The sequence below is a fragment of the Ochotona princeps genome, chromosome 33, assembly GCF_030435755.1.
Source record: "Ochotona princeps isolate mOchPri1 chromosome 33, mOchPri1.hap1, whole genome shotgun sequence".
Lineage (NCBI taxonomy): Eukaryota > Metazoa > Chordata > Mammalia > Lagomorpha > Ochotonidae > Ochotona > Ochotona princeps.
This window is the reverse complement of record NC_080864.1, coordinates 5,218,537-5,230,806: the sequence shown is the minus strand read 5'-3', so window position 1 is coordinate 5,230,806 and position 12,270 is coordinate 5,218,537. Positions and strand designations below refer to the sequence as shown.

The 12,270-nt window shown below is 55.4% G+C and overlaps 1 protein-coding gene across 1 annotated transcript in view; it reads left to right on the top strand.

Annotated features, from left to right (window-relative positions):
- The first annotated feature begins 6,463 nt into the window (after window positions 1-6,463).
- LOC101531617 (ultra-long-chain fatty acid omega-hydroxylase) overlaps window positions 6,464-12,270 on the top strand; it is a 16,899-nt gene continuing 11,092 nt past the window's right edge. Inside the window, exons 1-2 of the mRNA XM_058657713.1 lie at window positions 6,464-6,685; window positions 9,353-9,497. Coding sequence (XP_058513696.1) covers window positions 6,464-6,685; window positions 9,353-9,497 — 367 coding nt within the window. The remainder of the gene's footprint in view (window positions 6,686-9,352; window positions 9,498-12,270) is intronic.

Here is a 12,270-nt window from a genome sequence, read left to right as displayed (position 1 = left end):
AGTAGAACCAGTCTGATCCTGTTTGGTAAAGCTGGGAGGCCTTCCTGGAGGAAGCTGCAGCAGCGACAGAAACCCCACGGTGCTGTTCTGGATCCAGAGATTGCCCAGGGGTGCTGGAGTCTGGGAAGTCCTCAGGGCCCAAGAGGAGACTTCTGGCAGCTGCTGTGTTCCGTAGGGGGAGGGAGACTCTGGGAACCCTGGGCCTTGGGGCTGGGCCCTGGGAGGGGAGTTGACCCCTTGTGCAGGCAGTGGAATGAAAAGACGTGCTAACTTTTGAAGAAGCCACTCAGAAAGCTTGAGCATGGAAGGGGGGGTCTTGAAAAACAACTCTTGGGGGCAGGGGAGAAATGCATGTTGTACAAAAACTGCATATGGTTTTCAAACTTTTTTTTTTGTTTGCACCAAAGTTGCTTTTCATTGCTTTTCCCCGCGATTTTTTTTTTTAAGTCCCCGTGTCTGTGCGCCGGTCCTCGCGTCTCCATCTCGCAGTTCGTCCCTCTATCTCCGGGGCTCCATTCGCACGCACGTTCGCTCCACGGCTTGGGGTTCCCACCCAGACGGAGGGAGGCCGGCCCAGCTGGGTTGGTGAGGGAGAAGGGGAGTGGCCGGGGCTGGACCCGGAGGCGCGTCCGGGCGGGGTTAAAGGACTGAGCCCGCCTGGGGCCCCGGCACCGTGAGAGAGCCGGAGAGCCGAGGTTGCGGGGCAGGTGGATCCCGATCAAGGACTGACTGCAGGCTCGGACGAGATCCGCCGGGTGAGTGCATCGTGGTGTAGCAGAATGGGGTGGGCGATGCGGCTGACTAGGGGTGGGACAGGAGGGTGGCAGACAACTCCTCACTGGGAGAAGGATGCGGGTAATGGTAGGTGTGACGTCCCCCCACCGACGGCTGCTGCATTGGTGCGCCTGGGGGGGGGGGGCGGTTCTGGGTGGATTCTCCCTGTTTGAATGTGGTGGCTAGAGAACCCCGTCCTAGACAGGCCATGCTGGATGCCTGGAGGTGGGGGAGCCTGAGCTCCCATCTAGGCACAGCATCCTGAAGAGATGTGTTCAAACCATGGGGTGTGCAACTGGTTGTTCAGCGGCCTTCAGGGACCCCTCTGTCTGTTGGGGGTCTCGGTGACGATGGCTTGCAAAGATGGCAGAGGGACCAGGCTCACGGGTATTGCCAAAGTCTGGGGCTTGGCTCCTGTCCTTAGGCGGCAGGACCCTTGCAGGATGGCTACAGCCCAGGAGCTAAGGGCAGTGGGAGTTTCTGGGGAGTTGAGAAGAGTGGCTGCGGTGGGTGCGGTGGTGAGCGGAGAGGGGGGGTGGGAGCAGAGAAACTGACAGCCCAGGAGTCTGCCTGTGGCTGGAGAGGTGGGGACTCGGGGACTCTGACCTGCTTCATGTATCCCCTTCCCTTCTCTCCCTCCCTCCACTTGTGGGTCCTGGAGCTGATTTCAACCCCCTTGTTGGCTGGTGGAATCCAGCGCCTGCATTCTAGCTGTTGCCCAGCCCCAAATTCCTTCCTCATTTGACAGGTGACAGAAAACACGAAAACAAAACCCAAGCCCAGAGAAAAGGAGAATACACGAACTACTTGCCACCCCTGGGGCAGCTGGGATTTTCGACAAACAAGCCCTGTCTGACCCCCAGAATCCTGGGCCACTTGCTGAGGGCCTCGGGCACCTTTCTGTAAGCCAGTTAGGGTTTCACAGCTGTAACATTAGCCCTGGGCTGGTACCTGCCCCCGCTCCCCCCCCCCCCAGGTCGCCATCTCTCCTCCTTGGCAACCCAGCTGGCTAGGAGACAAGAATACCGGGAGATGGTGAGACCTAGCAGGTGCCTGCCAGTGAACTGAGCCCCTCCCATCCCCCGCCCCCACCACTAGCACAGCCCCTGGATGTGGAAGAAATAGGTGGTCCTTGTAAGGATAAAGACTTGGAAGCCCAGAGAGGCACAGGTGCTCCCAGGAGGCTGCATAGCAAAGAGGTAGAACTTCAGACTCCTCCTTGGGGCACAGGGCACTCTGTGTAGTGGTGGGAGGTGCTAGAAAGGGGAGAATGGCATCCCCTTGGGTGACCGGACACTTTAAAACTTTGTTATTTTGTCCTATTGAGGTACTGAAAGAAGTGTTCAGCTCCCAAGCTGTGGCAGGAAGTGTCCCACATTCCATTGGCCAAGGTGGCCCTTGCTGTTCTCAGTCAGTCCCCACTGACCCTGACATTCTGTGTTCTGTCTCGGGGTCCTCAGGGTGTCCCTGACTGCGAATCCTTTCTCAGATTGCACCTGCTGGGGTCTAGCACTTTGGACACAGTGGGGTGGAAGTTGAGCTCCGGGCAGGCTGGCTGGGAGAAGAAGGGTCCAGGAGGATTGAGAGGTGTGGGATGGTGATGATGATGGTGGTGGTGGTGGTGGTGATGGGGAGCTGGCATTTATAAAGAGGCAGGCAGGTACGAGGCGCACGTCCTGCATTCTTTCCTGGAGCCCACACAGCTTGTAAAACAAGTCCCCAGCTGGCAAACCTGACAAACCAGCGCTCCCTGGGCGTGGGCCTGCCACGCAGTGGGCCGATGGCACCTTCAGTGCCAGATAAGGTGGGCAGGCGGGCAGGGCTGGCTGCTCCAGGGAGGAGGCTGCGGGCTGGGGAGGGAGACAGTGAGTAGCTCGCTCCCGTGTCGTCCCTGACGGTGACAAGAGGGTGATGGTGGCTGTCATTGAGCACCGTGTGGCCAGGCCTCTCTCAGGCAGTGGCTGGAAGCTGTCGTTACTAACCCATCTCACTGTCGGGCAGACAGAGGCTGAGGGCAGGAACTCCTCGGGGAAGGGCTTCGAGTTGGAGTTTTGAACCCAGTCCTGTTGAAAAGCAAAAAGATGGGCCCAGCGCGATGGCTCAGTGGCTAAATCCCATATGGGCATCAGTTCGTGTCCTGGAGGCTCCACTTCACATCCAGCTTCATGCTTGTGGCCTGGGAAAGCAGTCAAGATTGGCCCAAAGTCTTGGGACCCTGCACCCGCGTGGGAGACCCAGAGAAAGCTCTTGGTTCTTGGCTTCAGATTGGCTTAGTTCGGACTGTTGTGGTCACTTGGGGAGTGAACCAGTAGATGGAAGACCTTTCTCTCTGTAAATCTGCCTTTGGGGGAAAAAAAAAAGGTAAAACGATGATGCAATCTGCCAAGCTAGTCTTGGAGCATAGCAGGTTAAGTTGCCACTTGAAATGCCGGTATCCCATACTGGCATGCTGCTTCGAATCCTGGCTGTTCTTCATTCGAATCCAGTTCCCCGCTGAGGCACCTGGGAAGGCAGGAGAAGATGACCAAGTGCTTGGGCCCCTGAACCCATGTGGGAAACCCGAATGGAGAGAGATGATTAAATCCACGAGAGCCAGGGCCTGGGGCAGGTTGAAGCCGGGAGCTGGAACCTGCAGGCAGGTCTCTCAGGTGGGTAGCAGGGACCCACGTGCTCGAGCCACATCCCAGCTGCCACTGAGGATGTGCCACAGCAGGAAGTGGAGTTGGGAGCAGAGCTGAGACTCAAACCCAGGCAGTTGGATGTGTATGGCAGGTGTCCCCGTCAGGTTATAACCGCTATGCCAAATGCCCACCCTCCCTCTTTTTTTCACGTTTAGAGATTTGGTTCATTTAATTGAAAGTCGAGAGAGGGGAGAGAGAGAGAGCAAGATCTTCCACCTGCTAGTTCACTCTCTACGCAGTTACAACAGCTGGAGTTGGGCCAGGATGAACCCAGGAGCCAGGAGCTCGTCACAGTCTCCCACATGGGTGGCAGGGACCTACACACTTAGCCCATCTCCTGCCGCTTTCCCAGGCGCGTCAGCAGGGAGCTGGATCGGAACCTTAGTACTGCTGAGATGTGGGACGCTAGCGTCCCAAACTGTGGCTTCACGTGCTGTGCCACAAAGTCATTGCCTAGAGCACATTTTGCCTTGTCCGCCTGTGGTCTCTCCTGGAGAGCCTGACCACACCCTGCGTGTCCGCTGTGGCGTTTCCAAGGCCTAGAATGCAGTGACGCACACGGCAGGTCCCAAAACGACAGGATGCTGGAGGAACTCCTGGAGAACGCTTCAGGTGTGGTCCAGGCAGACACTTGAGAAAGATTAACACCGAGTTGTAACACTCATTCACTGGCTCCCTTCACATTGCTGGAGATAACCATCACGGTTGTTACATCAATAAAGAAATCCTTGGGGGTTGGTGTTGTGGTAACACCAGCAGCCCAAATGGACACCGGTTTGAATCCCGGCTGTTCCACTTTGGATCCAGCTCCCTGCTAACGCACCTGGGAAAGCAGCAGTGGACGGCCCATCTGCTTGAGTCCCTGGATGCATGCGGGAGACCCAGAGGAAGCTTCTGGCTCCTGGTTGCAACCTGGTGCAAGTCCCAGCTATTTGCAGCCATTTGGGGAGTGAACCAGAAAGATGGAAGATCTCTCCTTTTGCTCTCTGTAAACTCTGCTTTTCAAATACATGCAATAAAGCTTTGGAAAGGACGCAGAGGGCCTGGAGCAGGAGCCTAGTGGGTAAAGTCCTTGCCTTGCACATGCTGGGATCCCATATGGGTGCCAGTTCCTGTCCTAGCTGCTCCACTTCCCAGCCAGCTCCACAGTCCCGGGTTTGAGTTCCTGTCTGGGTTTTGGGGGCCTCCTCACCCCTGCCAATGCTGACCTGGAGCCTTCCCAGGACATGTTGCCTGCACCGGATAATCTGTATTTTAAAAAGAATTACTTTAAATCATGGCAAGATAAGCGCAATACCAACTTAGCGCCTGAAACTTTGTTATCTTTTTAAAATATTCATTTGTTTGACGGGGAGAGAGAGAGAGAGAGAGAGAGAGAGAGAGAGAGAGAGAGAGAGGCAGGTTTTGGATGTTCTGGTTCACTCCCCGAATGGTCTCCATGGCCAGGGTTTGGCCAGGCTGAAGCCAGGAGCCATCAGGGTCTCCCACGTGGGTGGAGGGACCCCAGTAGATGGACCACCACCTGTTGCCTTGCCGGGTGCATCAGCACGGGTGCGGGATGTGGAAGCGATGCAGCTAGAACTTGAAGCTGGCATTGCAGGTGTTTTTGCGTCGCTGGCTGTACCACCGCGCTGGCCCCCTGCTTTCCTTTGTTAAACACGCAGTTCAGCGGAGTTCAATGCATTCACAGAGTCAGGCAAGCGTCACCATCACTCAGCGCCAGAATTTCCTTACAAAACTTAAATTCTGTCGTCATCATATGCTAGCTCCTGTTCCTCCCCACTGCCCGCCAACCCTCCAGCAACACCTGCCCCACTTCTGGGTCTGTACATTTGATGCTCGAGGAATCTCTTAGGGATGGGAGCGTGTGGTGTCTGTTCTTTGGCTTCTTTCAGCTGCCATATTGTCCTCAAGGTTTGCTGATCTTTGTACACCTTGTGTCAGCATTTAGTTACTGGGGTTGCCTTATTCCATTCAATTAGATTATTTTTTATTTGAAGGGCAGAGTGGCATGGTGGGTGGGAGGGTGGGGGAGGAGAGAGAGGGAGAGAGAGAGGCCTATAGAGAGACAGAGAGATATTGAAGCCATTAGATCACTGGCCAAGTGGCCACAATGGCCAGGCCCAAGCGAGGTGCCAGGAACTTTAGTTGGGTCTCTGACACAGGTGCAGGGGCCCAAATGCTTGGACCCTGCATCTTTGCTTTCTCAGGTACGTGAGCAGGGCGCTGGATGGGAAGTGGAGCAGCCAGGACTCAAACAGGTGCCCCTATGGGAAGTTGGCATCACAGATTTGTAGCCAGCAGCAATGCTGGCCCCCTGATTTTTCATTTTATTTGGAAGAGAGAGAGGCAGTCTTGAGTAATCAGAGTAGTCTTGGTTCAGTCCTCCAAATACCTTGAAGAGCCAGGGCTAAGTCAGACACAAGCAGGAGTCAGGAAATTCATCCGGGTTTAGGCACATTAGCAGGGAGCCGGATCGGAAGTGGAGCATCTGGGATTTGCGTTTGCACCCATATGGGATATTGTCTTTGCAGCTAGCCGTTTCATTTGCTGTGCTACCATGCTGGCCCCTCAAGTGGAGTCTTTAACTGCTGCTCCAAGCCCTTGGTCCTGGATGGCTCGCTTGAACAGAATTAGGAATGGGGACTAAGACAAGGGTGGGAGGCTACCAGCAGGGAGTGAGGGCAGCCGGAGGTTGACCCTGCTAGTGGGGAAGACGGGGAGTGAGATTGGAACGCATTCCTGGGAGCCATCTCCCCTGGATTGGAGGGAGTGGGCTGTGTTTAGCACCAATGGCTGGCAGCTGCTCCCAAGGGGGGGATTTGAACACCCCAGCTGTGCAGAGCCAGGGGAAGCCTTGTGTGGGAGAGGTCAAGGTTGAGAGAACGTGGGTGGGTCCCTGTGTGGTTAGTGACTTTGGGTATGGGATAAGGGTAGTCCCCTTCCCTACTCCCAGGATTCCAGGGAGTACCAACTCCCTTCTGTCATCCCCTTTGCTCCCGCCCAGGATGCTGCCCATCACAGACCACCTGCTGCACCTGCTGAGGCTGGAGAAGACATCGTTTCGCGTCTACACTGTGTCCGCCCTCCTCCTCTCCCTCCTCTTTTTCCTCTTCCGCCTGCTGCTGCAGTTTCTTAGGCTCTGCTGGCGTTTCTACCTCACCTGCCGCCGGCTGCGCTGCTTCCCCCAGCCACCGCGGCGGAACTGGCTGCTGGGCCACCTGGGCATGGTGAGTGTGGCAGGGTCTCAGGATGGCAAGCCTGCTGGCTTCTCAGGGATATGATCGGGGTGCTGAGGGTGGGGAATGAGACGGACAGCCAGGGAGGGCAAGCTGTGGACTCCAGATCCCACAGCTGGAGGGCAGGGGGCATGGAGAGGCAGAGTTGACGCTAGAAATAAGCTCTTCATGTTATGTGGAGTTGTATCAGATGTCCTGGCTGTGATGTTTGGGATCCTGACGTAGGTGGTGTGAGGAAGGGCTCTGGTAGAATGTTGAACACATATTTGTGCGAATGGTTGAGTGGCAGAGAAGGAAGGAGAGAGAAAGGAAAAAAAATCTTTCATTTATTGGTTCACTGCTCAAATGACTGCAATGGTCTGGGCTGAGTCAAGTCGAAACTAGGTCCCTGGAACTCTATCCTGGCCTCCCACACGGGTGACAGAAATTCGAATGTTTGGGCCACCATCCACTGCTTTCCAGGCACGTTAGCAGGGAGCTGGATCGGAAGTGGAACAGCCGGTACTTGAACCAAAACTCTAAGATGGGATTCATGAGTCGCAAGCATTACAGCACCTGCCTTGATCCTGGCTCCTGCTTCTCATCCGTAGTATGCTTCCACTGTCTCCTCTTTGGGTGCTGTGGTCTCAAGTGTATCCTTGCATTTATTTTAAAAATTTCACTCACATCTGTCATATACAATGGCAGGCAATTTTTCTTTAAAGGATCTGTTTATTCATTTGAAAGTCAGAGTTCCAGAGAGAGAGAGAGAGAGAGATCTTCGATCCACTGGTTCACTCCCCAGATGGTTCTAATAGCTGAGGCTGGGTCAGACTAAAGCGAGGATCTTTGGATCTCCCATGTATGTATAGGGACCCAAGCACTTGGACCATCCTCCGGCACAGAGCTGGATTGGAAGTGGAGCAGCCAAGACTCGAACCAGTGCTACAATGTGGCATGTTCTATCACAGGTGGCCATTTTAGCTGCTGCACTATAGCGCCAGCCCCAGCAGGCAAATGCTGGCTCATTTTTGGCAGGTGTCACGTTTCACCTGAGCATACTGAGCCACAGAGGGGATTTAGATGCTGGACCGAGGCCGCACAGCTTGCAAATCAGGGAGCTACGTCTGGCTCCAGTATCCCTGGACTGGTCCAGCTTCTGCAGCCTCTGGCTTCTGGGAGACCCAGGCTTGGCATCCCTCCAAGGACTTCAGAGAGCAGGAGAGAAGGAGAGTTGGGCCCTGAAGTCCAGCCCCTACCTGCCCGCTGGACTCCCAGTCCCCTTCCAGGACCTGGACCCTGGATCCGGCTTCCTACTGAGCTTGAAGGGGGACAAGGCAGTGTGGACTTCGGAGCCTGGGCGTGAGGTCTAGCTCACTCTACCCATGTGATGTGGACTCAGCCACCTGACTGCTGTGTCCTTAGTTTTCTCTGTCTGCAGGTGGGAAGTGGGACAGTCTTTTGTTTTAGGATTGATTGATTTTTTTCACCTGAGCCCCAAGGGGAGACAGAAAGATCTCCCATCTGTTAGTTTGCTCCCCAGATGGGCCACGATGGCCAAAGTTGAGCTGATCCGAAGCTGGGAGCCAGGAACTTGGTCTGGGTCTCCCACATGGGTGCCGGGAGCACTCCACTGCTCTCCAAGATGAATCATCAGGGAATTGGATGGGAAGTAGAGCAGCTGGGGCTTGAACAGCTGCACACAGGGATGCCTGCCTTGCAGCCGTTGGCCTATCCCACTGCACCACAGCATGGGCCCCAGAAGCAGTTCTTAATCACCCCAAGGGACAATTTTTTTTTCAGATTTCTGGGGGTTGCCTGGGACACAGCAGGTACTGAACTGTCTCCTAGTTCTCACAGCCTGTGAATTGGGTTTGCTCTTTTATGGATTCAAGCTCAGTGTGGTTAGGTGGCTTGCCCATATTCACAGAGAAAGCGGAGGTAGGTTTGAACGCAAATGTGTCTGACATTGAAGCCAGGGGTCCGGAATTCCATCTGGGTCTCCCATGTAGGTGGCATGGACCCAAGTAATGAGCCTCCCCTTGCTGGCTCCGTGGGTGTGCATTTTTAAAAAAAGATTAATTTATTTTTATTGCAAAGTCAGATTACAGAGAGGAGGAGAGACAGAAAGGAAGATCTTCCATCCGCTGTTTCACTCCCCAAGTGGCCGCAATGGCCAGAGCTGAGCCGATCCGAAACCAGGAGCCAGGAGATTCTTCCGGGTCTCCCAAGCAGGTACAGGGTCCCAAGGCTTTGGGCCATCCTTGACTGCTTTCCCAGGTCACCAACAGGGAGCTGGATGGGAAGTGGGGCCACCGGGACATGAACTGGTGCCCGTATCGAATCCGAGAGCATGCAAGGCAACGACCTTAACCACTAAGCTACCGCGCTGGGCCCGGGTGTGCACTTTTGTAGGCATGCTAGATTGGAAAATAAAGCAGCGAGGACTTGAACCCAGCACTCTGGAGTGGTCTGTAGGGTTGCCACGTGAAACTTAGCCTGCCAGGTCCAACAGTCAGGGTCAGAGGAAGAGCTGGCTCTTGCCAAGTTTCCAGAGGCTCTGACATGCGCAGTGAACTGGGCACAGCCGCATAGCACGGCTGGGCTTTTTTTGGGGGGGGATTGTGGGCAGCCAGGACCGGGCATGCTCCTCATTGTCTTTCCCCCTGTTCCCTGCAGTTCCTCCCGAATGAGTCAGGCCTGCAGGATGAAAAGAAGGTTCTGGACAACATGCATCATGTGGTCCTCGTGTGGCTTGGACCTGTCCTACCGCTTCTCGTCCTGGTGCACCCAGACTACATCAAGCCTGTGGTGGGTGCCTCCGGTGAGTGTCCTACGACGGAGCCCTCACCTCGCCTCCCAGGATCCAGCTGGGGCTTCCAGGCCAGGATGCGACAGTCTCAAGGAAGGGCCATCTCAGTAGGGGTTTTGTGGATGTGTAGGAGTTTTCCAAGGCAGGCTCATGGGGACACCATGGCACAAAGGCAAGACAAGGTCTAAAAGTCGTTGGAGCCCCAGTTTGAAAGTGGGGCCAAGTGCATTCAGGCGGGCTGTTGCTCACCTAGCTGCTGTGTGTGTGTTTAAAAGATCTGTTTAGGAACTTGAATGGCACACAGGGAGTAAACTATCCACTACTGGCTTGCTCCCTCCAAATTTCCAAACCCAGAGTTGGGCCAGGCTAAAACCAGGAGCTCAGAACTCCATGTGGGTCTCCCACATGGGTGCAGGGGCCAAAGCACTTGGGCCATCCTCTGCTGCCCTCCCAGGTGCACTAGCAGGGAGCTGGATTGGAAATGGAGCAGCTGGGACTCGAACCAGCACCTCCTATGGGATGCCGGCTCTGCTGGTGATGGCTTAGGATGCTGGGTCACAATGCCAACCCCTCCTTCAAGGTTGGTTAGGGAGATGTTGTTATATTCCAGGTCTCTCATCCTGACCCTATCCTTCGTTCTCCTTTCTGTGGCCCAGGCTAAGCCCACGCTGGCGTGGGACTCCCAGACAGGCTCGGCCAGTTCTTAGTCTGTCTTTGACACTCCTCACTTACACAGGGCTCTGGGTACCCAGAATGGCCTGGCCTGGAGCTGGGCACGTCCCGAGGCCTGGGCAGAGAGGGGACGGGCAAGGATGATTGGAAGGGAGATGAGAAGGAGCTGCACATTTTGAGGCTCTTCTGGCCCTAGCTTGCACCCCTAAAAGTACACACACGTTATCTGGGGACTGTCTCAAGGCTGCCACTCTGGGGCTGCGGAGAAGGAAGGGCCCCCTACATTTATCCCATGCATCTTTGTTTCCTGTAACTGCCTGCCTTTTCCTCAGGGAATTCAGGGAAGGGAGGGTCTAGGCTGGGATTCAGATGGGATGGTTCCAATCTCCAGCAGGCATGGCTGCGGCCTTTGTCAAGGGCCTCAGTGTTAGAGAAAATGAGAGAGAGAGAGAGAGAGAGAGAGAATGAATCTTCCACCTGATCCACTGCCCCTCTGCAACAGCCAGGCTGCACCAGACCAAAGCCAAGGCATGAGTTCCATCCGGGTCTTCCTTGTGGGTGGCCCGGGGTGCTAAGGAAGGTGTAAGATTGCAGGAGAAGCTGGAGTTGGGGGCAGAGCTTGCACCTGCGCTCTGATTATGGGATACGGGAGTCCGAGGTGATGTCTCCATCACTGTGCCCCATCTTCGGCTCAACAGAGGAACTCCGAAACTTACTCTCCACCTTGGTCTTCTCTCTCCTCCTTCTAGATCCTTCCTCCCCTGCTCCCCTCTTCCCTCCTACGCCCTGCCTGTGAGGCTCCTCACTCCCAGAGACTTTGGTTGGAGCCCCAGCCTTCTCCCTGTCACCTCCCCCTCCTCTCCCCTTCCCTCCCTCAGGACAGACAGGGCACTCACTGCCTCCCCACCCAAGTAGTAGTCGAGGAGCCGGCTGGGGAGCTCCCATACAGCTCGGGCGGAGTCGTGAGTCAGCACAGAGCACCCCCAGATCCTCCCGTCTCTGTTTCCGCCCTCCTGCGTTTGGACAAGCCCGGTTTCACATCCCGGACTCCATCTCTCTCCTGAGGTGGCCACACCTCTGCTCCGGACTGGAACCTGCACTGTGTCCGGTCCCTGAGGCGATCATGGCTCCTGTTGGTACCTCCTGATCGTCGAGATGATCACTGGGAGAAAGTAGGGAGAAGGCTTTATGGCGAGAAAGGAGAGGGCGGCAAATAATTACAGCTTGCTTTGATGCATAATTGCTTTAGTTTTTTAATTGAAGTGAGTGGCAGGTTTCATACAATGAACCAGTAGTGGACCATTCATGGGGCTGAGTGTATTCACCAGGTTATGCAACCAGCGCTTCTGGTTTCCAAACTTTCTCATCACCCTGTAAAACACCTTGTCCCCGTGAAGTCTAGGTCCCCTTCCCTGCTCCACCCTCGCCGCCATTCCCTGGCATCCACTCGCTGACTTCCTGGCTCCACGACTTTTCCATTCCAGGAAATTGTGCACCCCGTGGCCTTTGGTGCCTGACTTCTCTCAGCATCGCGGTGTGGAGGTCGGCCTGGGGGATGGCCGCTGTCAGGGATTCAGCCCTTCCTCTGTTGTCTGAGTGGCTCACAGCCTGTTGTCCCATGTATCCCCAGGGAGGCATTTGGGTTGGACCTGACTCTTGGCTCCCGTGGGTAGGGTCCTGTTCACGTTGTTCTTCACATCCCTTGGCTGCTCAGGAACAGAGAGGAAGAGAGAGAGGAAGATCTTCCGTCTGCTGATTCACTCCTCAAGTGGTTGTGATGGCTGGAGCTGGGCCAATCAGAAGTCAGGAATTTCTTCCAGGTCTCCCACGTGGGTGCGGGGTCCCAAGGCTTTGGGCCACCCTCAGCTGCTTTCCCAGACCACAAGCAGGGAGCTGGCTGGGAAGTGGGGCTGCTGGGATTAGAACCGGCGGCGCCCATATGGGATCCTGGCACTTTCAAGGCAAGTTTAGCCTTAGGTTCACTTTTCAAATACTTGTAATGGATACGTCGAGGCAGACGAAAGCCAGGACCCAGGAACTGGACCTGGGTCTCCCCCATTGGTGGCAGGGGCCCAAGCCCTTGGGTTATAGCTTGCTGCCTTCCCAGGCATGT